The 27072-nt window shown below is 40.2% G+C and overlaps 1 protein-coding gene across 2 annotated transcripts in view; it reads left to right on the forward strand.

The window, feature by feature from the left end:
* The first annotated feature begins 258 nt into the window (after positions 1 to 258).
* Positions 259 to 27072, forward strand: part of F13A1 (coagulation factor XIII A chain) — a 168058-nt gene continuing 141244 nt past the window's right edge. The window contains exons 1-4 of one of the 2 annotated variants that reach the window (XM_077886450.1): positions 259 to 370; positions 2524 to 2584; positions 4544 to 4694; positions 16810 to 16998. In XM_077886450.1, the coding sequence (XP_077742576.1) occupies positions 4562 to 4694; positions 16810 to 16998 (322 nt within the window). In that variant the 5' untranslated portion in view covers positions 259 to 370; positions 2524 to 2584; positions 4544 to 4561. Of the gene's footprint in view, positions 371 to 2210; positions 2285 to 2523; positions 2585 to 4543; positions 4695 to 16809; positions 16999 to 27072 lie in introns of those variants that run through there. The other variant, XM_077886451.1, reaches the window with a different exon arrangement.

The following is a 27072-nucleotide window of genomic DNA, read 5'->3' on the forward strand; positions in this document are numbered from 1 at the left end:
AGCTGTGCCACCTAAACTGGAGAGTGCAGAGCTGCCCTGCTTTTCCCCAGACCCACATGGACAAGGGAGTCTCTAAGAATCCTGAGGACTCAGGTTTGATTTTTGCCAGGAGAACCAAGAGAGTAGAATGATCTCCCTCTGGCACTCAGCAAAGAATATGAAAAGGATGGACTTTGAGTAATTGAATGGTCAGCAGACTCTCCCAGGGGAACTCCAGTTAGAGTCTCTAACCTCATGCAGTCTAGTGGGAGCACAGACAAGGAAACAGTGGCTGCATTGTATGAGGAGCACCAGGACAAGGCCAGCTCCCCCCAGGGCATTTGTGCAGTTTAGGCTGAGATCTGGAGAGTCAAGAAGAAATAGTCTTAAGGTAAGAAGAGTGAAAGGAGAGGAATATGTTTCTGGCAGCAGTACAAGTGGTACAAGCAGTGAAATCTGGGGCTTGAGCATAGTGCAGGGGTGGGGCAGGACGTGAGTAGAGTGGGGGTCCTGGCCAGCACGCCACAGAGAGCAAAATAAATGGGGTTGGAGGGCAAAGTAGGACTGGCATTGCAGAGACCCAGTCAACTGAGGTTTGGGATTTATCTTAAGAGCAAAGGGAAGTGGTGATAAAAGAGCTTGTGTAATGAATTTGATTTCAGATTTGAGCCCCTCAAAGCTCTGTCTCACTGCAGTATGGAGAATGGATTGGAGGAGTAAGATTGGAAGGGGTAGGTGGTTCTGGGGATTTTGACAACAGAGGATGATGTGGTGGTCTGAGCCTCCACAGTGGGAGTGGGAGTGGATGGGTAGATTCAAGAGATTTTTAAGAGGAAGAATAGAAAGTATTTGTTGAGGGATTGGATTTGGGGATGGGGGAGGTGGAAAGAAGGAAGTGTTGAGAACAACACCACATGTCTGGCTTAGCAACAGAATGCAGGGTGGTGGCATTCACTGAGACAGGGAGCTTCTGAGATGGACCAGGTTCTCAGGGGAAATTACACATCTCATTTTAGACATGATGAGTGTGAGTTATCACTGGGACATGCCAAGTGAAGATGGTTGGGAGGCAGTTAAATTGGGGAATCTGAGGTTCTAGAAAAGATCATGGCTAAAGACCTAGATTTGGGATGTGTCAGGATACAGATGGGAAATGAGAACGATGGGAATGATGAGCTTATCCAAAGGGGCAGCACTAGAGGAAACCCTCAAGGGTGTAATGCCCAGAATCCAGGGGTAAAGACCTGAGTGGGCAAGTCCAATGTCTCCAGAGGTTGAGTAAATGAGAACAAAATCCTGTCCTTTGGATTTAGAATAGACCATTGGTGACCTTGAGCTAGTTTTAATAGAACCATGGGGGCAGATGCCAGATGGCAGAAGCTTGCAATGAAGAGGAGAGTGGCAAGGGATAGCTGGGGGCATGTGGGCCAAGGGAAGGTTTAAGCAAGCCTTGAAGAGACTTGCCTTGAAGTTGTGTCAACAATGGTAGGAAGCAGCTGCCGGTGTGGGAGCTTGACGATAGAGGAAAAAGAATGGATATGCAGTAGGGCAAGGCCCTGGAGAAGCAGGTTACATGGATCACAGGCAAAAAGGCAGAGCCCTGTGCTCTTGGCCAAGGACAAGGGGGTGGCTGGAATCCTTTCCCACTTTGGTAAGAGAAAGAAAGAGGGGAAAGATGAATAAGTTTGCAAGCAAGTTCATAGATTGGTAGCAAAAAATTTTGGAGAATTGCTAACCAATGGCGTCTTTTTTTTTTCTCTCTCTCTCTCTATGAAATTAGATCAAGGGGCAAGGTCAGAAATTTGAAGACAGTAAAGAAGGTTAAAAAATAGTCATGTCTGAAAATAGAAGTATTTAGAGATACAGAGACTCAGAAAATATATATTTCTTTTCTATTTCTTCAGTCATTTAAAGATAAATCAAGATGGTTTTCAGAAAAAAACAAAGTGTTATTTTCTAATTTTTGTGACACTCAAAGTTATTTACTCATCTTCCCCAGGGCTGGGCCTCCCCTCCTGTGGGAAGTCTTGCATTAAGGTGGTAGCTGAGGCTCCCATGGATGTTTCAAGAAGGCAGACCATGCCTCTCAGCCTTATTTGCACAAGAAGGACACGTTGCTCTTGCTTGATGCGTAGTCACAGCTGTCTGTGACCTGTCTGCCAGAGGGCAAACTCATCCTTCAGCCAGGCAGCCTATCTCAGAATCCCCAGAGCAGGGACCTTGCTGCATGGAGAAGACCCTTCCAGCCCTCGGAGGGAAGGGAGGGGGCAGGTCTGGAGGCACTGGAGAGAGCCCAGAACTGGAGGTGGGGATGGGGAGGGGAAGCAGGGTGGGAGTCAGGGGGGTGCAGTGGGAGGAGGGGCTCAGGCCAGAATAACACAGCAGGATGGAAGAAGAATGTAGAAAGTCCTAGAAGCTGCTCCGTTTGCTCCAGCTGTCAAGAAGGGGGAGGAGAAAACCCTGTGGGGACCGGGGGGAGGAGGTTGGGGCTGTTAGGAAGTTATTTAAGAGCCAACTTTCTTGTTTTTCCTGCGTCCTTTTGAGGAAGTGCCCCTGAGCCACACGGAGCCAGCCTGCACTAGGGCACCTCTGGCGGGGAGCACAGGTAAGCAGCTGCCCCTCCTGCCTCCTCCCTCCTGCCTCCTGCCTCCTGCTTCCAGCCTGGCCTCACCGCAGACCTGCCCGGGAGCTAGGAGCCCAGGGCCCTCTGCCCCAGTGCCCCTGTGCCAGCCTTGTCCAGAGATCCCTCAGGTGGCTGCTGGGGGTCTAGGGGGCAGGGCGCAGAGGCACCCCCACTTGTCCCCTGCCCTTCCTGGTCCCCATCTTTGTTCCTACCCAGTCCCACTCCAGCCCAGCAGGGGACTTCTCAAGTACTCCTCCAAGCTTCCCTGAAGGCCAGAAGAGGGGAATGAGGGACTTGGGAGTGCTTTCCCAGGGGAGCAGACTGGGGAGGGCTGAGACAAAAAGTTAGAGAGAGAGAGAGAGAGAGAGAGCCAGGTAAGAACACTTGCTTGGCTTGGCTCTCCATCCCTATGTGTCCTTCCAGTGCAAGAGCTGAACTTGAGCACTTGCCCCACCCCCACCCCAAAACCTGTGGAGAAGGGGGTGCTTTTGCCCTCTTGCACTCACTCAGCAGGCCTGCATAGGCTCCTCTTACCTGGTAAGCACTGGGGCTCCCCAACTCTCTGCTCTCTGGGTTCTCTCTCCCAGCAGGCTACTGCTTCACTCTGTTCTCCCCCAAACCCGCCCCTCCCTCAGTGATTCTAAGCCCACCCTGGTTATTTTCCTCCAGAGGACTGTTTTTTCATGCTCTCCCTCCATCATTAACCCTTTCTCCCTGTGCCCTCAGCTCACTAGAGACTTTGTGTAAATATGCCTGCAGGTATTTATGGAAACCTATTCAGACTTTATACTTCCAAACATCGCTGTCTCCTTCCCAGACCAAATACCTTAGAAAGTGGTTCATTTGTCTCCAGCTATGTTGCCTTTGCTCAACATGTTTCTAGAACAGCCTACTCTGGTTGCCTCTATAGTGAAGGCTCTTCATGTTTTGAGGGTGTGCTCAATTTTTGAAAAGAGCCAAATAACCAAGAGTCATGGCTGGGTGATCCAGGTGATCAAGATGAAAGCTCCATTTGGGCCAGAAACAAGGGCTCCCTTTATTTGGTCAGTTGGTCAACAAGTACTGATTGGGGCCTGACAGTGGGGTGTGTGGTGTTTGAGCTGGCTCCTTGCCTGTACAAACTCCAGAGGATGGGGAAGCAGGCTAGGAGCAAAGGCAGAGTTAGCACCAGGTACATTTAAAGAAAGGCTATTTATAGCCTTATTTAAAATTGCAATGTACCCTCTTCACCCACCCAGACTCCATCTGCCTTCTTCTGCTCTGTGTGGTCTTGGCTCCAAAGCACTGGCCACCCTCTTACACCCTTTTCTGTTTACTTCTGGAAAGTGTGTGCTCCACCCTAAACCTCACTGGGCTGGGAGCTCTCTAGGTCAACAATCCTCTGTTTTAGTCTCTGATGTAACCCAGATGCCCAGATAGCAGCCTGGCACATAGTAGGCCCTCATTAAATCTTGATTGCATTAACTTGCAAACATGAATGCTTTGGAGGATGCCATTTATCTGGACATGGTTGGATGACTTTATTCTTAAAAGTGACTTAGGGCTTCATAGGTCTGTAAGAAATGGACATAGGTACAGGCATACAACAATAAACCTTCCTTACAAAGATGTTGCCTGTAGGGTTAATGAAGGAATAAAAAACCCAACAACCCTACTTTCTAAAATCTTTTACATTTCCCATTTCTTCCCATAAGCCCCTTTTCTTCTGCTTTCCATATGTTTTGACAAATAAGAAGTCTCCCTGAGATCCTTGGGGAAGGATACTCCATCATTAGACTAATCCTTACAGCCACTTCTCAAGTTTTATTTATGTGAAACTCAAAATGTGTTGCTCCAGTGCTATCCCACACAGATATGTCTGTTTCTCTATTTTTGAATCCTTGTCTCAACTGTAACTTGCCTCCCATTCCTTTTCTGTGTCTCCCTTTTGCCCCCATAAAGGAGCTTGTGAAGCTGAGAATGTCGGAGACCTCTGGGCCTGCATTTGGAGGCAGGAGAGCCCTGCCCCGCAACGCATCCAATGCGGCAGAGGATGACCTCCCCACTGTGGAGCTGCAGGGGGGGCCGGTGCCCCGAGGAGTCAACCTGCAAGGTACAGGCACCACCACCTGCTCCTCGCTGCAGGTGCTGGCTGGGTCAGCACCCTTTGTCTCCACTAGGCTCCCACAAAAGAGGCTCTCCTGCCAGTGTCTGGTATTAAAGAAAAGACTCCCAAGCCTTCTTTTGAGTGGTAAAAGGCCCAAAGATCCAGATTCTTGTCCCAGTTCTGCCACTTAATAGCTTTGTGATCCCAGGGAAGTCACTTTGTCTTTCTACCTCTTAGCTGTTTCCTCTATAAAACAAGGGCATTGGCTCAGTGGATGCCTCTTCCAGTGCTCCTGTTCTGTTTTTAAAAATATTCTCTAGCTAGAAATTTCCACTTCTAAAATATTGTGGCTGTTTTGATTGTCTGGCTTGTGCCTCCTTTCTTCTCCCTCCTCCCTCATCTCTCCATTGCTGTGAATTTCAGAGCTGGCGAAGATGCCAGACTCTGACAGTAATGGAGATGGAAGCCCTCTATTTCTCTCTGGTGCAGCCTGGTGAGCAGGTGAGGTAAGCTGCTTCCCCTGCTCGCGCCTGCGCTGATCCCCAGGGACCTGCTCTGGGAGTAGCAGCCAGCAGCTGACCTCCACTCAGCCCTGTCAGCTGTGATGGGGCCCAGGTGCCAACAATGGCTTTGGTGACACAGACACCATTCCCTTGAGCCACGACAGGGACATTCAGACTCCTGTCCCTGAATGGCATTTCGCATGGAGCACTTTTTGTCATAGCCCTCATGCACCAAGCCCACTTTTGCTCCTGAGAGTGCTGTGTGCTAAGTTTCGCTGGGAAGTAAACACCCACTTGCTGGGGTAGGTGCCCAGGATCACCCCATGGTGTGTGGTTAATCCACTTCGTCAGAAAGAGACCAGCAGTTGAAAGCAAAAGGAAAGAATAATGCTGATTATTAACAAGTCCAGCAAATCAGAGAACTGCTCGCACCTTGTGAACAGGTTTGATTGTGTTATTACCCAATTGTGAAAACAGAGAGATATCTAGTATCTAGTACCATTTATTAAGGTACCACCCAAATTTGGAGGGGGGAGCTCACAGAAGGGTGTCTTCAGTTGGGTAGAAGGGTCCAGACATAATTGTGAACCTGTAGTTCTGAGCTCTCTCTCCTAGGGAGGTGCTGCATTTTCTCCAACTCCCCCATTAGAGCCACAGAACTGAATTAAAAAGACCTTGCTAATCAACTCATCTAAATCTCCATGTTATCAGGTTGGGAAACTGAGACCAAAGCTAATAGTTGATGTTCACTCCTTCACTGCCAGGCTTGGGTTTGTGTTTTTCCTTTTTTTTTTTCTTTCTAAGAATGCAAATAAAATTGGAAAGCATGCAGACATCAAATTATCAAGCAATTATAAGCAAGTTATTATACCTTGGTGTATTCAGTTTTTAAAAATTATTTATTTATTTGACACAGTGGGAGACAGGGAGAGATAGAGAGAGTATGTGTGCACAAGCAGAGGGAGCAGCAGAAGGAGAGGGAGAAACCAGCTCCCCACTGAGCAGGGAGCCCGACATGGGGCTCGACCCCAGGACTCTGGGATCACGACCTGAACCGAAGGCAGACGTTCAACCAACTGAGCTACCCAGGTGCCCCTGTATTGTTTTTTAGCAAAATTCCCTTCTGGCAGAGAAGATTCTGAGCCCTGGGGAATGGGGGCCAAGGTGCTGGAAGAAGTGGGCAGGAAGAGAAAGGGGTATAGGATCAGTGAGGAGAAATGTGAACAGAGGCAGTGAGATGTAGCAAAGAGCCCCCTGGTCCAGGACTCAGAAGACCCAGGTTCTTGTTCCACATTTGTCACTCAGGTTGCCACCCATTAGAGCCTCAGTTTCTCCATCAGGAAAGTGGAAACAACATCTACTTCTCAGTTGCCATAATTATCAAATGACTAGTGCCTGTGAGACCCTGATCTATAGGATGTGACTAGCAAATGCTCATTGATTCAGAATGTGCAAGTTGTCATTACCTACAAGGTTAGGAGCCCACTCTAGTGAACACTTGTTTCTAAGGGGAACATGTAACTGCCTGCAGGGCCTGTATATCTGAGATCTGAACAAAATGTGGCTATTACATCAAAACTACCAGAGAACTTAAGTAGGTAGATTGATTTAAAAAAAAAAAAAATATCTGGGATTACTGTGTTCTGTCTGTTTATTTTTGGAGGCACGGGTGGGGAATTATTTTGAAAAATCAGTCATCATTTGCTTGGCAATCATCTGTGTCCATGGCCCAAGTGGCAGTCTGGGTTACCTATTATGGCCCTGGTGGAGGAATGGGAGTGTCCAATGACTATTTGTAGAATGATTGAATAGTCAATCACTTGAGAATTGAATGACTCATCAGGCCTAGAGTCATTATAATCTTAATATTAATTATTAATAGCAGATTCCAGGTTTCACAAACATGCATGCCGTTTAATCTGTCTCCCACAAGTGAGCTAAGGGCTATGCACCATGAGGATAGGGTCTCTACCCTGGGAGCATAGTAGGAAATCCTAGATGAGTAGAACAGAGGAAAAATACCGGCATACGAGCCATCTGATCAAGGAAGAAAATCTCCTACTTATTCTTTACACTTCACATTTCTCTTTAGTTGTGCCAAAGGCAGGTTTTCTGACACAAAATACATCAATTTCTCCGGAGTCATCCCCTGCTAGGGCTGTCACGTGTGTCTAAGCTGCTGTCTTCTTGCAATTTATGCAATGACCCCTAGAGGGATCCAAGAGGCTTGGAGCTCCCTAAGCCCCCGAGGACAGCTTTGTCTCACAAAGCCCTAAGTCAAACTCTCCTCATTTGTTTCAATGGAAGCTTTTTCCAAAAGTGTTCCTTCAGCAAGCTGCTCCTGCCAAACTGACTGAGAAGGCAGAGAGGCCAGAAGAGGAAAGGGGAGAAATGGCAGTTTTTTCACTTCGTCCTGTGGCAGTCATATAGTACACACCAAGTGTATACCCTGAATTCACAAGCTTTTGTGAATATTTGGTTAGGAACAACTTTAGCCTAAATTTAAAATGTATAAACTCACTTAAGGTTCTTCCCATTCAGCAGCATGATATTTAAAAAAATTGAAATATTTGAGGTGACAATGAAACCCCAGGGATGGGACCAACCAGCCAGTGGTGATGTTTAACATCCTCATATGTTTTTAGGACATTAAGGACCCACTTATGAATTTAGGTGTAGCCGACTAAAGTATGTGAAAATCTCCTCAGATGACTGGATTTGCATCTCTTCCTAATAGACTGTTCTGCATGTTTGGGGGTTGTTTCTGGAACTATCTCTACAGCTTTTCTGGTCTCAAAGGTTATTTTAGCAGAATGTGTAATGTTCTGGAAGATAGCCTTATATTCTTGGTCTGGTTTGACTCTGTATTATTAACCATAGGTGGTCATTGCAGTGGTGACTATAATCCTTATTTGGCAGATCTAATGTGATGAATTTAAACTGGAAAGTAAGTCTGGATCTCTAAAATATCAAATGCAAATAATAATAAAATAAATATCAAATGCATTCAAGTCTTTCAGGCTAATGGAGTCCTCTGCCTTTCTGAGCATCTCCTCCTTCCCACCCTTCCCTGTCAAAACCAAATCAACTAATTAAGTAGTTAACTATCAATTTCTCTTTTGTGCAGAGTAGACCTTTCTGTATTGAGGGTTTTTAAAGGAATTAGAGGGATGCCTGGGTGGCTCAGTGGTTGAGCGTCTGCCTTCAGCCCAGGGCATGATCCCAGGGTTCTGGGATCAAGTCCCTCATTGGGCTCCCCGTGAAGCCTGCTTCTCCCTCTGCTTCTCTCTGTGTGTCTTTCATGAATAAATAAAATCTTAAAAAAATAAATAAAGGAATTAGAAAGGCATCTACTATATGATGAAGAAATTATGTTGTATAAAACCAATTCATTCTTTCATTCTGTTTGTGTAAAAGCATTTAACGATTATACATATGTGTCAGGGACTATGCTAAGTTCTCTCTGGAGATGCAAAGATGAGCAAGCCAATCCCTGGCCTCAAGCGGTTCTCCATCTAATAGATGAAATAGACACAGAAATATCATTGTAATTCAGTGCTACAAATACTGTCACAGAAATTAGGCCAATTACTGTAAAAGAACAGAGAAAAGAATGACATGGCAAGGCAGGTTTCCATCCCTGAAGAAGATGCCAGTCTCACTTCTTATTCTAGCATGTCACATGTCATCAAAGGGTGAGGAAGGCTTTGTGATGAAAGGCCATTTGAGTTGAGTCCTAGAGGATGAGTAGGAGTATTCCAGTGCATGCTCTTCCCTCTGCTAGAAAGGGAATAGTACATATCAAGTAATGTGGACAAGGAGGGGATGAGCCTGGGAAAAGTAAGCAGGGACCTGTTATAATAAGTACACTGAGACCTTACTTTTCCTCTTTCAGATAAAGGAAGATTTACAAAGGAATCTAAATAGCAAAATGACATAATCAGATTTATGTTTCAAGAAGGTAATTCCAATGGTGAGGAGCAAATGGAGAGAAGGAAATACATTTTAAGGCTGTTGAGATACTTCTGATGAGAGGAGAAGTAGGCAAGGCAGATTTCCATCCCTGAAGAAGATGCCAGTCTCGCTTCTTATTCTAGCTTCCTGTGAGCAGCCGAGCATTTCTTATACATTTTACAGTACAGGACATTTGAATAGCAACAGTTAAAAAAAAAACAACAAACTGCTTAAGAATGTTTTTAATCAATCTAATTAATAATATTTTAAAATTTGGGGTATCCAAAAGAAATATGAGAGAAGAACTTTTATCCTGTTGTTTCAACAATAAACAGACCTACTTCCTTATGGACAGTATTTATTCCTACAGTTTGGTAATAATGTTACCAAAGATTGCATGGAGATTTCAATTCACTCGGGAATTCCTAGCATATAAACCTTAACATTTAACTTATTTCAAGATTCCATCCGTGACAGGTATAATCATTCTCGGAAGAATATTTTTACGAACTAAGGAGAAAATAATCTACTTTTTTTCATATTAGGGAAAGGGTAGGAGGACAGAGAGGCAGCTGGCTCATGAGGAGAGATTTTTTTTTTTTTTAACAGTCCATTTTCTGATGTGTTTGGAATTAGGCTAAATTGTGTTAGGTAGACTTTTTGAAAGTTGTCACTTTGAAAGAGCAAGTTGCCAACTTCCCAGTTACAATATCTCCCTCAAAAAAAAAAAAAAAGTAGCTTAGCAATGAGTAGCTCCATTTTGCCAGGAACTGGGCTTTGACTGGGAGAAGCAAATTCATTTCCTGTTTGTGTCAGATGGAGCTTGGATGATGAGAAGGCTCTTTCAATCTAAGCTATGTCTTGTTAATCCAATAAAAAAAAAGCAGAAATCAATATGCCAGCTTAATAAATATTTACTGAGTGTTTACTGCATGAAGAAGTACAACACTAAGCAAAATGGGCAATAGAAAGAACTGTGATATTTTTATACCCTTGCTCATATTTTATGACCAACATCTGTAGAGCCCTTGCTATTACTAGATATGTAAACACCAAATACAAAGCTGGATCTGTGGGTGACTATCCATGAGCAATGAAAGAAATATTTAATCAGTGGTTTTGAGACCTCATTTTATTCCTTAGTACTTACCCCCTAGCAAATCTGGAGAGTTATCAGATTATACGAGGAGAGGCCAATGAAGCTATCATTTCTTTCTCCCACTAAAGGATAAAGAAAAAACAAAAAACAAAACAAAAAACAAACAAACAAAAAAAAAAAACAAAAGGATAAAGCACCCTGCCTGTTACCCTTCCATATGTCTTATCCTCTTGACTACAGTCTAGAACATTAGTTCTTCAAGTCTCAGTGTTGCTTTTAATCTTCTGTGTTTTGGTCAAGGTTTTATTTTATTTATTTTTTAAAAGATTTTATTTATTCATGAGAGACACGAAGAGAGAGGCAGAGACATAGGCAGAGGGAGAAGCAGGCTCCCTGCAGGGAGCCCAATGTGGGACTCGATCCCAGGACCCAGGGATCATGACCTGAGCCAAAGACAGATGCTCAACCACTGAGCCACCCAGGTGCCCCTTATTTTATTTTATTTTATTATTTTATTTTTTAAGAATTTATTTATTTAGAGAGAGCACAAGAAGGAGGAGGCACAGAGAGAGAGGGAGAACCTCAAGCAGACTTCACACTGACTGTAGAGCCCAATATGGGGTTTGATCTCACAACCCTGAGATCATGACCTAGGCTGAAATCAAGAGTCAGACTGAGCCACCCAGGCATCCTTCAAGTTTATTTTTTCAAATGTTTTCCTTGGTTTAAATTCTTTTAATATGGACTTCTATTTTAAGAGATTACACAAGGAAATTTTACTTATCATTGCCTTAGATTTTCCCCACATTGGGTACCAGTGTAATTTTCCGTGATATATATTTTTTCTTTTTTCCTGAAGGCACTGACCTGTTGGAGAAATATTGCAGTAGAGAGTGAAAAGATCACTTAGGAAAAAAATAACATATAAAAAAACTCCATACTTAGAAGGAAGTGTTATCAAAATTATAGCATTGTAGAATGCCTTTTTTAAAAACAAATTCTTAATGTATATGTTAATTTGTGTTTTTTATATATTATCATTATGCTATATGTAATAATATTATTTAATATATATTTATTTGACAAATATGAATATATTATATATGTGTTTTCACTATGAAACCATAGATATTTTTTTGGCTTAGGTTTTATGTATTCAAAAGAATTTATTAGTACTCTTGCTTACCTTTTGTTATAAGCAATATATGAGTTATGCACTATCAAAGCATGGCATTTTTATTCCAGTCTGAAATAAAAGTGCTGGCCTGGAGGCCTCATGTTATAAAAACCCAGATCATTGTCTTCTACACTGTACAATATACAATATGCTATGTGTAGTCTTGAAATGGATATACATTAAGAATGAAATTGTCTAATAAATGACATTTAAAGACTTGTATGGTTAATCCTATGATAAATAGAATATCCACCTTATGATGCATAACCAACTCCAAGCTCAAATTCAGGCACTACATTTGTTTAAAGTGAAAAGTGGCATACTTGCTGTGGCTTCTTTTCACATTGTCCTGGGTACAGTGATGATGAGGTCTTATCCTCAAAGAGCTTATAGTCCCACAGATAAAATTACCTATATTAACATAATACAAAGTGCCTAATTATAATAAATTTTTATTTAAAAAAGAAAAGCATATTCTGGAAATGAAGAGGAGAAAATTATTTCATCCACCTGTAAAAATGTAAGAAAAGAAAAGCAAGTCTGTCTTCTCCAAATACAAGGGATGCAGCATTTTCTTTCTTTCTTTTTCTTTCTTTTATTTTATTTTTTTTAAATGCTAGTTTTTTTTTGTTTTTTTTTAATTTTTATTTATTTATGATAGTCACAGAGAGAGAGAGAGAGAGAGAGAGAGAGAGAGGCGGAGACATAGGCAGAGGGAGAAGCAGGCTCCATGTACCGGGAGCCCGATGTGGGATTCGATCCCGGGTCTCCAGGATCGCGCCCTGGGCCAAAGGCAGGCGCCAAACCGCTGCGCCACCCAGGGATCCCTCTTTCTTTTATTTTAAAGAGAAAGAGAGCAAGCATGAACTAGCAGGAGTGGGAGCTTGTCAGAGGGAGAGGGAAGAGAGAATCTCAGGCAGGCTCCATGCTGACTGTGGAGCCCAAGGTGGGACTCAATCTCATGACCTTAGAGCTGACCTGAGCCAAAATCAAAAGTCAAACCCCTAACTGAGTGAGCCAACCAGGTGCCCCAGGAAGGCAGCATTCTCTCATTTAATCCCAACACCACCACCATTTTGCAGAAGATAAAACTGAGACACAAGAAGTTTGTATAACTTGTCTAAAGTCACTGCAATAGTAAGTGCCAGGGCTGGGATGTGAGTCCAAGGAGTCTGGCTCCAAAATCCATACTCTTATCCACTATGCTATTCTCTTCTCTTAATAATAACAATGCTAATATAATAAAAATAATTTGTAAGAATTTACTAGGTGCCAGACACCATGCTAATGCACTTTACATACATTTTTAAAAATCTAATCCTTACACTAACCCTATAAGGCAAGCGTTTCATTGTCTTTTTAAAGATAGGGAAACTGACGAGAGATTAAATAACTTCTCTGAGGTTGCACAATTAGTAAATTGTGAAGCATCTCCTGGAGCATATTCTGCAAAACATTGATCTCCACAAAAATTAGTTCCTGTGGTCATTTAAGTTCAGAAAGCATAGTACCTGTAGGAGATTTACAGTCTACATGTATACAAGTCTCCCCAAAATCCTGCAAGAATCCTAACTGACTTCGGTTAATCCAGCCTTTTCCAAACTGGTTTAACCATGGAACTCTTATTCTTTCAGTGCATATCAACATCCCACCAAAGTAGCACAGTGTTACACTACTTTGAGGATAGACTGACTTTAGCCAGACTCACTCAACATTAACCAGGTTCACTGGAAAGGTTCATGGAACTAGAAAGCCAAGAGTTTCCATTTGCAATAAGGAGAAAACAAATGAATCCCAGATACTAAAAAATACTTGAATTTCTCCTTCCAGCTTTATTTTTCCTGTTGGCAAAGCTGCTTGGGAAGCCAAGGCATAAAACTAATATACTCATTTTCAGGGGCACATTACCATGGGAGTGAAGGTGGGATGAGATGAGGCAAATCCTGGCAGTGCTCCAGGACCGGTACATTCATTACCCACAGGCAGATTAGACACCCCATCCCTCACCTGGAATGCTACAGCAGCCTCTTAGCTGAACTTTGTGCCTCCAACACTGCCACCATCCATTCCTTTTCTTATTCTGGCACCACAAGCAGTTGAAATATATATAGTTTACTATTTCAGATTTTTCATGGGATCCCCAATGCAGTTAAAATCCAGATTTCTTAACACAGTCTCCTGCCTACTCCTCCTTTGTGGTGCCACTACTACACTCCAGCCAACCAACCATCTTTTAATCTCTTAAGTAAACCACACATTCTCTTGCCTAAGTCTTTACTCCTCTCTCCCTGAAGCATCCTTCCCCGGCTCTTTTTTCTACCTGGATAACTTGTTCATCTTTCTAACCATTGCTTGTATAACTCATTTCCTCCAAAAAGCTTCCTTAATTCCACTCCCTCAATCTGAGTTACAGGCTCTTTACATTTCCCAGATACCCTCCTTCACCCAATACCCTATACTGCTTTATCATAATACTTATGGGTCTATGTCATAACTATCTGTTCACTTTTTACTATCACCACTGTACATTTATCTAGCTTGTATTTATTAGGCGGTGACCTAATCAACATTTATATTCATGCCTTGAATGTCAACATTAAACAACACACATAAAATTCCTGAAGGACAGGAAGTTGAAGAGAATATTAAATATATTGAATATATGTTTAGTGTCTAAAATTATATTAAGAGCTTGGAACAATTAACCAAATTCAATAAGATGAAATTTAATATGAATACATGTAAAGCCTTAAAATTGAGCTACAAAGAAGAAAACCTTTGCATACATATGGCTGGCTTCTAGGAGTCTGGATTGAATCATACTGCACTGCTGGTAGAAGTGACATCAGAATGTATTTTTAAGGGTTTGTTGTTTTTTTTACTCTATCAGATGCTTAATGTAAATCAATAATAAGATAAAACCATTCAAAATGCTAATGATACCTTTGACTGAAATAATAGAAATATACTATTTGTTTTGAAAGATGTAGCATCCTCTGCTTTTTCATTGGAAAAACCACAACTAGAATAATACACTTAATTATAGGAAAAATGCAAGAGAGAAATTTATAAAATGGAATACATTCTGGAACATAATAGAGGGTTAAAATTCTGGAAAAGAACAGTTGAGGAAATGGAGGATGTTTTAGTCAAGGGGATAGAGGCCTTTCTATACCTAAGGAGTGCCAGATGAAATGAATAGAATGTAGTCTATATTTATCCAGAAGTCAGAATCAGGATACATGATTAGAAAAATTAAAAGGAAGCAGATGTCAGTTCATCTTAAGAGGGCTTTTCAAATAATTAAAATTGTTTAAAAATGGACTGTTTGCCTTGTGAGATAGTGGGTTTCCTGTTCAGATAAAGACAAAAAGTCTAAGCATTTGGGCTTTCAAGATGTTTCTTGCAGTACATGGCAGGTCTACCAGATGGTCTAGAAAGTGCTTTTGCCCTCAGAGATTCTGTGAGGCTATAATATCAGTGCATTCCTTCCATTGGTGCTGATGAATGGAGACCTGATTAAACCCATTTCTGAGGATTCTGTTTTTAGACATTTAAGCAAAACAAAAACACATTGTTGAAAGGCACAGTGCTAAAAGGACCAGATGAGTTGATTACTAACGTCCCTTTTGACTAAGACATTTATGAATCTCCAATTCTTTCTGAAGCTGGCTTAACAGTGGGGATTGTGACCTTAATAAGGCCAGAGAACTTAGGGGAAAGGCAGCTTGGAAGAGAGAGGTCTAGAGAATTAAACCTCTTCCACCCACAGCATAGTGGAAGGAAAGTGCCCTTTAGGGGACCATGTTCAAGGTTCTGCTATGGGGTAAAAATAAAACTGTATCTTGCATTTTCTGAGAGCTATAATGTTGCAGTCAGAATAGCCCACTGAGCACCCCACCATGTGAAATATAAAATGGCTCCATCAGAGTTTTAATTAAGCTAGCCACAAGGAAGCCTATGGCCCCACTATGTGCCAAGCATAGTGCCAGAGCTGTTGTCTTGTTATGTCATTGAATCTTTGTAGAAATTCTCAAAGTAATAGTATCCTCATTTGAAAGGTGAGAAAACTCAGCTTCCATGAGGCAATATGCCTTATCTATGTAATTAAGAGACCTGAGATTCAAACTCAGGATTACCTGGACTTTGAATTAACCAAGAGTGTTTCAGGGACTTCTAGACTTTAGAACTAGAGAGTATCTTAATGAGCCTAACTTTTTGGTTTCGCCTATGAGACAAAAATGAGGCCAGAGGGGACCAAGTGTCCTGCACAGGATTCCTGTATAAACACAAAGAAAGGCCTTGGAATCTTTCAGGGTGATGCCTCAGCACGAGTACAGGTTGAGCGGTTGTGCTCTGTGTGCACTGTAGTCACAGCTGTGATGGCAAATCATGCAGCAGACAGAAATCAGGGTAGGAAGAAGGCTAATGTACCCCCACCTGCCTCTCTCCTTAATTCCTCTTTAGAACTCCAAATTTGCATGCAGAAATCTTATCTAGACTAGATCTTTCAAACTACAGTGTAGGTGGGTAGAGTTACCTCCATATTCAGCGATCATTTGCAGAGGAATGCAAGAAAGGTAGGAGGGGATCTAACCTTTATCCAGTGCTATCATGTCTCAAATAAATGTATAAATGACATTTATCCTCCCAATTTTAAAAGCCGTATAGATTTTTGCACTAGACAAGGGTTTGACTTCCAGATTGGTCATTTAGTAGCTAGGGAAATGTGAAGCTTGTTTCTGCATGTTCAAAGTGGAAACAGTTATATCTCAATAAAATGTCAGTATCCGGTCTTCACACCTCTTCTTTTGGTTCCTGACTTTGAGGAACCAGATCTACTTTTAGAATTAAAGAGGAAGGGTATTTGACCTCCTGAAGTAAGAGGAGAGCTTTGTATTAAAGGTCAACTTTGGACCTTTAGAACATCTCTTTGTCAGATTTAATTCTTTCCTTTTTAAAGATAGGAAAGTTGAAGTGGCTGTTCCCTAGTTAGTGAAATAATGAGTTGCTAGTCATGATGGTAAGCTCCTGACATATTGAAAGCCAGCATGAGCTTGGGAATGTGAAGACTTGAACTCTGGCCCTAGTTTCTCTGTACCTAGACCTATATGACTGGCATCATCAGCACTGCTCTGTCTATCCCAAGTGAGTACCCTGTAGTATGAAGTAAGATCAGGGAGGGAAAAGTCTTTAAAATCCTCTTTGAAGACAATAATGTCATGACAGACTGACTCTTAAATCTATCAACCCCCTGTAAGGAGTTTTATCCAACAGACTTTGTTACCTCAATACTTGAGGAATCAGGAAAAACAATCTTGTTTTTTGTTTTTGCGGTTATATCAAAGTTACTCAGTGATGTTCCCCAATTGTTTTCTTTGTGTGTAGACTATCTTCATGTTACAAATATTCACCTGTTCAAGGAGAGATGGGACACCAATAAAGTGGACCACCACACTGACAAGTATGAAAACAACAAGTTGATTGTACGTAGGGGACAGTCTTTCTTCATCCAGATCGACTTCAATCGTCCATATGACCCCAGAAGGGATCTCTTCAGAGTGGAATATGTCATTGGTGAGTGCCACACGCAAGCCATGTTGTAATAGTCCATCTGTGTCATCACGTCATGATAGTCATGATACCATGGGATACAGATGTAATTGTGATGATACCCTGTACCAGGGATACAGATGTAATTGTGTTACTTCCTAGAATTACACTTTGACAATTGGCTGGACCTGGGACTACATCCAGCTCCAGGACCACTCAATGCTCTATAATGGGTCTATATAATGCAAAACATCAATAATTTGGGCCTAGCCAGGAGGTAAAAATCTTGTATAGTAAAAGTGAGTATAATTGGTACAAAACGTTAGTTAATTATTTTTTCCCAAATGGTTTTGGCATCCTCTAGTGTGGCTTTTAATTTATCAACTCTCCTCTCATGATTTCATTGGTCTTATGTGCTAAAACTATTTTCAGTTCTCAGTATACAATCTGTATATAAGCATTTCCCAAACTTTGTTCTGCTCTAATCTACTCTCATGCGATGGCTTATGAGAAAGATAGTCAAGTAAAGTTCACTAAACATTTTGTACTCTAATCTCCTTTTGTAGATTGACAATACATATTAGCTTACAGTTCTGGGAAGTAACATTTAACTCTGTTCAGTTGGGTGTTTCTCAAATTAATTTGATCCTGGAACCCTTTAAATTATAGCGATTAACATTTGACACATTTTAGTAAATATTTGCCTAGAAATTTACAAATATAGCAAGTAAACACATGTACACACACACAAAAACAAAGGTGGCTTAATATTAGAAAAGCTATCTGTATATTTGTATGTATAAAAAAAGTAAGAAAAAATCAGGCAATCAAATCAATAGTCACTGAAAGGAGCATGACTAAATTCAGCAGCTTGTTTTTTTTTTTTAAGACTTTAAATAAAACAAAAGTAAAAGAAGTCTCCTCAATTATACTAAAGATTACTTACCCCAGGGCAGCCCAGGTGGCTCAGCAGTTTAGCGCCGCCTTCAGCCCAGGGCATGATCCTGGAGACCCAGGATCTCTCTCTCATGAATAAATAAATAAAATCTTTAAAAAAAAGATTATTTGCCCAAACCAATAACTTTTGGTATACTAAGTGGCAAAAAGTTAATTCAATTATAATGAGAAATTAGACAGAGATACTTGCTATCATCATTCTTTTTTTTTTTTTTATGATAGTCACACACACACAGAGAGAGAGAGAGAGAGAGAGAGAGAGAGAGGCAGAGACACAGGCAGAGGGAGAAGCAGGCTCCATGCACCGGGGGCCTGACGTGGGATTCGATCCCGGGTCTCCAGGATCCCGCCCTGGGCCAAAGGCAGGCGCTAAACCGCTGCGCCACCCAGGGATCCCTCAGCATTCTTTTTTTTTTAAAAAAAGCATTGATTCAACAATTTTTAGCAAGTGAACAATTTAAGAGAAATATCTCATAAATATTGAGAAAAATAAAATTATATATTTTGCTCATGCTATGATTGTATATATAGAAAACCCAACAGATTCAAGGACCAAAGCATAATATTAATAAAACTTTGTAAAATGGCTAGATAGAATATAAATACACAAAAGTCAATGGCCTTTCTCTTTAGCACTAAGAACTTAGAAATAAGAAAAAATATTCCACATATAAAAGTTACTAACACTGTGAAATATAAAAATAAATTTTAAAAAACAAGATACAGAACACAGATAAAGCAGCTATTAAATTTTAATAAGAGACATGAAAAAACTTTGAAAAGGCAAGTATGTTTTTGGATGTGATATCTCAATCTTAAGTTTCCCCAAATTAGTATGTAAATATAATGCCTTACCAATTGGAATCCCAAGGGAGGATATTTTTTTTGTCTTGAATAAAATAACAGAGTCCATTTGTAAGAGTAATAACTTGGCAATAATCAAGAAAATGATACAAAGAATAATAATAGAGCATGTTTTTTTTCAGAAACATGTATCAGAACATATTATAAGAAATGTTTTGTAGAACAGAATAGAGAATCCAGGAATCAACGTAGGTATATAAGATTACTTATTATAGTTGTTGGTATTGTGGAGTAAGAAAAGTATGTGGGCTTTTGTTTTTTTTGTTTGTTGTTTTAATAAATTAAATGATGTTGAAGCGACTAGTATTTTACATCTCGGTATTTTAGTATATATATATTATATTTATATTAGATGTATGTATTATATATGCTACATGTAAGTAGATGCATTTAACATATTCTTATATTTAGTATATATTTATCTGTACATATGTAATTATATATATTATTTCACATGTATATATATTTGGTTTATACATGCCAAAATACCACAAATGACCATTTATATGAACAAATGACCAAAATATAAGTATATGATAAAAATATCATGTATGAAGTCAATGGATAAAAGATAGAGCTGGAAAAATATTCAGAACATACATCAGAGATAAAAGATTAACAATTTGTAAGAAGCTCTTACAAATTGACAGTCTGAAGACAACCAAAAGAAAAATATACAAAGTGTATGAAGAGACAGTTCACACTACAGAAAATCCAAATGACCTATAATCCATATGAAAACATGCTCAAACTTACTAGCAGACTGGGAAAGTCGACAAAGTTATTTCTACCCAACAGGCAAAAATTTAGAAAAAAACTGTAATATCTGTTGCTGGCATGTATGTTGAGAAAAACAAAGATTGCTGCTATAAATGTACGATTTCATAACCTTTTTAGAAAGCAGTTTGGCCATATCTGTTAATGTTAAAAAGACACATGCCTTTGACCTATCAGCTCTATTCTTGGAAATCTATGCCAAAGATATTCAGTCTAGTTTATAAAGATGAGTATTATTTACTGCATTATTTATAGTGACTTAAAAATAATCAGTCCTCAGTAGTGGGGTGGTGGAATATATTGTGATACAGTCACACAATGGATTGTTACTTTAAAAAAAAAGAATGAATTAGACCTATGCCAGGTTATTTCAAGAGAGATAGTGGTGAGGAAATGAAATATGGAGGAGTACATATGCTCTTCTCCATGTGTGTGTAACTGTGTTTGTGCCTGGGTCTGCAGAGTATTGTGAGTGCAGAAAAGAGTAAGAAGCATATACACGTAGGTGATGACATGCATCCTTGGTGGGAGAGTAGCCAAAATAAAGGAGGGAGAAGCTAAAGCAAAGGAGAAGCTAGTAAGGAAAAGAGGGGAAAAAGCAAGCACAATGAAATGATTATATGCATGCATCTAGGTAAAATCGTTGAGCTCTGTGGGAATATAAATATATATATTAAAAGTAATAACATCAGAAAAAAAAGTAATAACATCAGAGATAACACTAAACACTTCCTTAGGAAAAAATCTCTGACTCCTGACTATTTGAGGTATATCGATTGTATTCATTTTCATTTAGCGGTAAAAATGTGTACATAAATGTGGGAAAATCAGTTGAAGCCAGAGTGGAAATGGAAGAGAAGGAAAGAAATCACTGAGTCAGAATAAACAACATTATTAGTACAATGTGTGGGTTCTGCATAGAACTATTTGCTATCCCAGGTGTGGACTAAGAGGAAGGAAAACTAAATTATTATTCCTGTATGTTAGGTGAAATGTAATAACCACAATTTCATTGCATTTTAGGGAGCAGACTATTATTGTTAATATTTTTTAGTAATGAGTACTCCAGGTGAGAAAGAAATCCACAGCTAATATTTTTCAGAGTATTTTAAAATCTGATGAAAATGTGTTTTTTTCCCAAGTTTGTTTATCACTTTCAGGTGTGTGTGTGTGTGTGTGTACATGCACACGTGTTTGGACCCAATTTGATTAAAATGTGAAAGCACACCTTTATAATGCAATGATCACTACCTGAGTGTCAACAAATACTCTGTCTCTATCTCCAGTTTTGCTCCAACTATACAGGAATTTTTTATATCCTTTAGAGCCAACTATTTAGTTCAGTGAGAAGGAGGGAGGAAGGCTTTGTCCCTGATGGAGGCTTGACTGAGGTCTGAGGCTCTTTCCCACAGACCATTCAGAAAATGGTTATAATAATGGAAGTCTTAGGAAAGATGACAAAAGGAGTGTCAGATCGGGTTCCCAGTGAGAGCTATGAGCCACCAGGGGAGGATGTCCTGTCTTGAGTGGGAAGGTTGGGACCATGACCACAGCATCACCACAATGAGCATGTGAAGTCTTCCCTTCCTTTTCCCAAAAGGCATTGTATTACTTTTGTTCCTTCACTAAAATGGTGGGAGAGGAGAAGCGTGGCAAACTTACCTTTGAGATAAAAATCTATATATTTTAAAAACCAACACATATTCTAAATCCTTCTGAGATCCCATAATGTGTACTTTCAGAGTTAAGCTGTATTCCAATATGTGTAGCCTGTAATAGGTGTTATTACATTTGAGGATTTTGTATTTCCAAATTTCCTGCAGAAACAAGGAAAGAAAAATAGCAAAATTCCACATTCTATTCTTTAGCGTATGAGAAATCAAACACATTTCAAAGGGCCTTAAAAAACCAATGATAGAGGATTTATCCAGGTTAGTATCCTTTTTTTTTTTTTTTTTTTTTTTTGTCCCATGTCATTCAAGGGTTGCCATGACAGCCTGAGATTTCACTACAGTGGTGGGACCAGGACTGAAAAAAAAAAAAAAGAAGGTGTGGGATACTCATGGGGCTCAGAGATTTTTGTCTTTTTTGTTTGTTTGTTTGTTTTTTTTTAATTTTGAGTATGGGACATTTTGTTAATACTTGTTCTCTCATCAATAAGCATATTGGAATATTTCCCCATTTGTGTTTTTTTTTTAATTTATTTTTTTATTGGTGTTCAATTTACTAACATACAGAATAACACCCAGTGCCCGTCACCCATTCACTCCCACCCCCCGCCCTCCTCCCCTTCTACCACCCCTAGTTCGTTTCCCAGAGTTAGCAGTCTTTACGTTCTGTCTCCCTTTCTGATATTTCCCACACATTTCTTCTCCCTTCCCTTATTTTCCCTTTCACTATTATTTATATTCCCCAAATGAATGAGAACATATAATGTTTGTCCTTCTCCGACTGACTTACTTCACTCAGCATAATACCCTCCAGTTCCATCCACGTTGAAGCAAATGGTGGGTATTTGTCATTTCTAATAGCTGAGTAATATTCCATTGTATACATAAACCACATCTTCTTTATCCATTCATCTTTCGATGGACACCGAGGCTCCTTCCACAGTTTGGCTATCGTGGCCATTGCTGCTAGAAACATCGGGGTGCAGGTGTCCCGGCGTTTCATTGCATCTGAATCTTTGGGGTAAATCCCCAACAGTGCAATTGCTGGGTCGTAGGGCAGGTATATTTTTAACTCTTTGAGGAACCTCCACACAGTTTTCCAGAGTGGCTGCACCAGTTCACAGTCCCACCAACAGTGTAAGAGGGTTCCCTTTTCTCTGCATCCTCTCCAACATTTGTGGTTTCCTGCCTTGTTAATTTTCCCCATTCTCACTGGTGTGAGGTGGTATCTCATTGTAGTTTTCATTTGTATTTCCCTGATGGCAAGTGATGCAGAGCATTTTCTCATATGCATGTTGGCCATGTCTATGTCTTCCTCTGTGAGATTTCTGTTCATGTCTTTTGCCCATTTCATGATTGGATTGTTTGTTTCTTTGGTGTTGAGTTTAATAAGTTCTTTATAGATCTTGGAAACTAGCCCTTTATCTGATATGTCATTTGCAAATATCTTCTCCCATTCTGTAGTTTGTCTTTGAGTTTTGTTGACTGTATCCTTTGCTGTGCAAAAGCTTCTTATCTTGATGAAGTCCCAATAATTCATTTTTGCTTTTGTTTCTTTTGCCTTCGTGGATGTATCTTGCAAGAAGTTACTATGGCCGAGTTCAAAAAGGGTGTTGCTTGTGTTCTTCTCTAGGATTTTGATGGAATCTTGTCTCACATTTAGATCTTTCATCCATTTTGAGTTTATCTTTGTGTATGGTGAAAGAGAGTGGTCTAGTTTCATTCTTCTGCACGTGGATGTCCAATTTTCCCAGCACCATTTATTGAAGAGACTGTCTTTCTTCCAATGGATAGTCTTTCCTCCTTTATCGAATATTAGTTGCCCATAAAGTTCAGGGTCCACTTCTGGATTCTCTATTCTGTTCCACTGATCTATGTGTCTGTTTTTGTGCCAGTACCACACTGTCTTGATGACCACAGCTTTGTAGTACAACCTGAAATCTGGCATTGTGATGCCCCCAGATATGGTTTTCTTTTTTAAAATTCCCCTGGCTATTCGGGGTCTTTTCTGATTCCACACAAATCTTAAAATAATTTGTTCTAACTCTCTGAAGAAAGTCCATGGTATTTTGATAGGGATTGCATTAAACGTGTATATTGCCCTGGGTAACATTGACATTTTCACAATATTAATTCTGCCAATCCATGAGCATGGAATATTTTTCCATCTCTTTGTGTCTTCCTCAATTTCTTTCAGAAGTGTTCTATAGTTTTGAGGGTATAGATCCTTTACATCTTTGGTGAGGTTTATTCCTAGGTATCTTATGCTTTTGGGTGCAATTGTAAATGGGATTGACTCCTTAATTTCTCTTTCTTCAGTCTCATTGTTAGTGTATAGAAATGCCACTGACTTCTGGGCATTGATTTTGTATCCTGCCACGCTACCAAATTGCTGTATGAGTTCTAGCAATCTTGGGGTGGAGACTTTTGGGTTTTCTATGTAGAGTATCATGTCATCGGCAAAGAGGGAGAGTTTGACTTCTACTTTGCCAATTTGGATGCCTTTAATGTCTTTTTGTTGTCTGATTGCTGAGGCTAGGACTTCCAGTACTATGTTGAACAGCAGTGGTGAGAGTGGACATCCTGTCTTGTTCCTGATCTTAGGGGAAAGGCTCCTAGTGCTTCCCCATTGAGAATGATATTTGCTGTGGGCTTTTCATAGATGGCTTTTAAGATGTCGAGGAATGTTCCCTCTATCCCTACACTCTGAAGAGTTTTGATCAGGAATGGATGCTGTATTTTGTCAAATGCTTTCTCTGCATCCAATGAGAGGATCATATGGTTCTTGGTTTTTCTCTTGCTGATATGATGAATCACATTGATTGTTTTACGGGTGTTGAACCAGCCTTGTGTCCCAGGGATAAACCCTACTTGGTCATGGTGAATAATTTTCTTAATGTACTGTTGGATCCTATTGGCCAGTATCTTGTTGAGAATTTTTGCATCCATGTTCATCAGGGATATTGGTCTGTAATTCTCCTTTTTGGCGGGGTCTTTGTCTGGCTTTGGAATTAAGGTGATGCTGGCTTCATAGAACGAATTTGGAAGTACTCCATCTCTTTCTATCTTTCCAAACAGCTTTAGGAGAATAGGTATGATTTCTTCTTTAAACGTTTGATAAAATTCTCCTGGGAAGCCATCTGGCCCTGGACTCTTGTGTCTTGGGAGGTTTTTGATGACTGCTTCAATTTCCTCCCTGGTTATTGGCCTGTTCAGGTTTTCTATTTCTTCCTGTTCCAGTTTTGGTAGTTTGTGGCTTTCCAGGAATGCGTCCATTTCTTCTAGATTGCCTAATTTATTGGCGTATAGCTGTTCATAATATGTTTTTAAAATCGTTTGTATTTCCTTGGTGTTGGTAGTGATCTCTCCTTTCTCATTCATGATTTTATTAATTTGAGTCTTCTCTCTCTTCTTTTTAATAAGGCTGGCTAATGGTTTATCTATCTTATTAATTCTTTCAAAGAACCAACTCCTGGTTCTGTTGATCTATTCCACAGTTCTTCTGGTCTCGATTTCGTTGAGTTCTGCTCGAATCTTTATTAACTCCCTTCTTCTCTTGGGTGTAGGATCTATTTGCTGTTTTTTCTCTAGCTCCTTTATGTGTAAGGTTAGCTTTTGTATTTGAGTTCTTTCCTGTTTTTGAATGGATGCTTGTATTGCGATGTATTTCCCCCTTAGGACTGCTTTTGCTGCATCCCAAAGATTTTGAACGGTTGTATCTTCATTCTCATTAGTTTCCATGAATCTTTTTAATTCTTCCTTAATTTCCTGGTTGACCCTTTTATCTTTTAGCAGGATGGTCCTTAACCTCCATGTGTTTGAGGTCCTTCCAAACTTCTTGTTGTGATTTAGTTCTAATTTCAAGGCATTATGGTCCGAGAATATGCAGGGGACAATCCCAATCTTTTGGTATCGGTTCAGACCCGATTTGTGACCCAATATGTGGTCTATTCTGGAGAAAGTTCCATGTGCGCTTGAGAAGAATGTGTATTCAGTTGAGTTTGGATGTAAAGTTCTGTAGATATCTGTGAAATCCATCTGGTCCAGTGTATCATTTAAAGCTCTCGTTTCTTTGGAGATGATTTGCTTAGAAGACCTATCGAGTATAGAAAGAGCTAGATTGAAGTCACCAAGTATAAGTGTATTATTATCTAAGTATTTCTTCTCTTTGGTTAATAATTGATTTATATATTTGGCAGCTCCCACATTCGGAGCATATATATTGAGGATTGTTAAGTCCTCTTGTTGAATAGATCCTTTAAGTATGATATAGTGTCCCTCTTCATCTCTCACTACAGTCTTTGGGGTAAATTTTAGTTTATCTGATATAAGGATGGCTACCCCTGCTTTCTTTTGAGGACCATTCGAATGGTAAATGGTTCTCCAACCTTTTATTTTCAGGCTGTAGGTGTCCTTCTGTCTAAAATGAGTCTCTTGTAGACAGCAAATAGATGGGTCCTGCTTTTTTATCCAGTCTGAAACCCTGCGCCTTTTGATGGGGTCATTAAGCCCGTTCACATTCAGAGTTACTATTGAGAGATATGAGTTTAGTGCCATCATGATATCTATTCAGTCTTTGTTTTTGTGGACTGTTCCACTGAACTTCTTCTTAAAGGGGAATTTTAAGAGTCCCCCTTAAAATTTCTTGCAGAGCTGGTTTGGAGGTCACATATTCTTTTAGTTGCTGCCTGTCTTGGAAGCTCTTTATCTCTCCTTCCATTTTGAATGAGAGCCTTGCTGGATAAAGTATTCTTGGTTGCATGTTCTTCTCATTTAGGACCCTGAATATATCCTGCCAGCCCTTTCTGGCCTGCCAGGTCTCTGTGGAGAGGTCTGCTGTTACCCTAATACTCCTCCCCATAAAAGTCAGGGATTTCTTGTCTCTTGCTGCTTTAAGGATCTTCTCCTTATCTTTGGAATTTGCAAGCTTCACAATTAAATGTCGAGGTGTTGAACGGTTTTTATTGATTTTAGGGGGGGATCTCTCTATTTCCTGGATCTGAATGCCTGTTTCCCTTCCCAGATTAGGAAAGTTTTCAGCTAGAATTTGTTCAAATACATATTCTGGCCCTCTGTCCCTTTCGGCGCCCTCGGGAACCCCAATTAAATGTAGGTTTTTCTTCCTCAGGCTGTCGTTTATTTCCCTTAATCTATCCTCATGGTCTTTTAATTGTTTGTCTCTTTTTTCCTCAGTTTCCCTCTTTGCTATCAACTTGTCTTCTAGGTCACTCACTCGTTCTTCCACCTCGTTAACCCTCGTCGTTAGGACTTCTAGTTTGGATTGCATCTCATTCAATTGATTTTTAATTTCTGCCTGATTAGCTCTGAATTCTGCAGTCATGAAGTCTCTTGAGTCCTTTATACTTTTTTCTAGAGCCACCAGTAGCTGTATAATAGTGCTTCTGAATTGGCTTTCTGACATTGAATTGTAATCCAGATTTTGTAACTCTGTGGGAGAGAGGACTGTTTCTGATTCTTTCTTTTGAGGTGAGGTTTTCCTTCTAGTCATTTTGCTCAGTGCAGAGTGGCCAAAAGCAAATTGTATTGGGGAAAAAGAGAAAAAGAGAGGAGAGAAAGAAGGAAAGAAAAGAGAAAGAGAAAAAAAAAAGGGAAGAAAAAGAGAAAAGAAAACGAAAAAAAAAAAGAAGAAAAAGAGAAAGAAAAAGAAAGGAGAAAAAAAGGGGGTGGGGGAAGGAAACAAATCAAAAAGCAAAACAAAACAAAAACAAACAAAAAAAAAAAAGAACCACGGGGAGTATCTTCTGATTCTGTGTTCTTTAAGTCCCTTGGCTTCTCCTGGAAGTTGTCCGTCTAGCTGGTGTTCTGGGGG

The sequence above is a fragment of the Canis aureus genome, chromosome 37 (genome assembly GCF_053574225.1).
Source record: "Canis aureus isolate CA01 chromosome 37, VMU_Caureus_v.1.0, whole genome shotgun sequence".
Taxonomy (NCBI): Eukaryota; Metazoa; Chordata; class Mammalia; order Carnivora; family Canidae; genus Canis; species Canis aureus.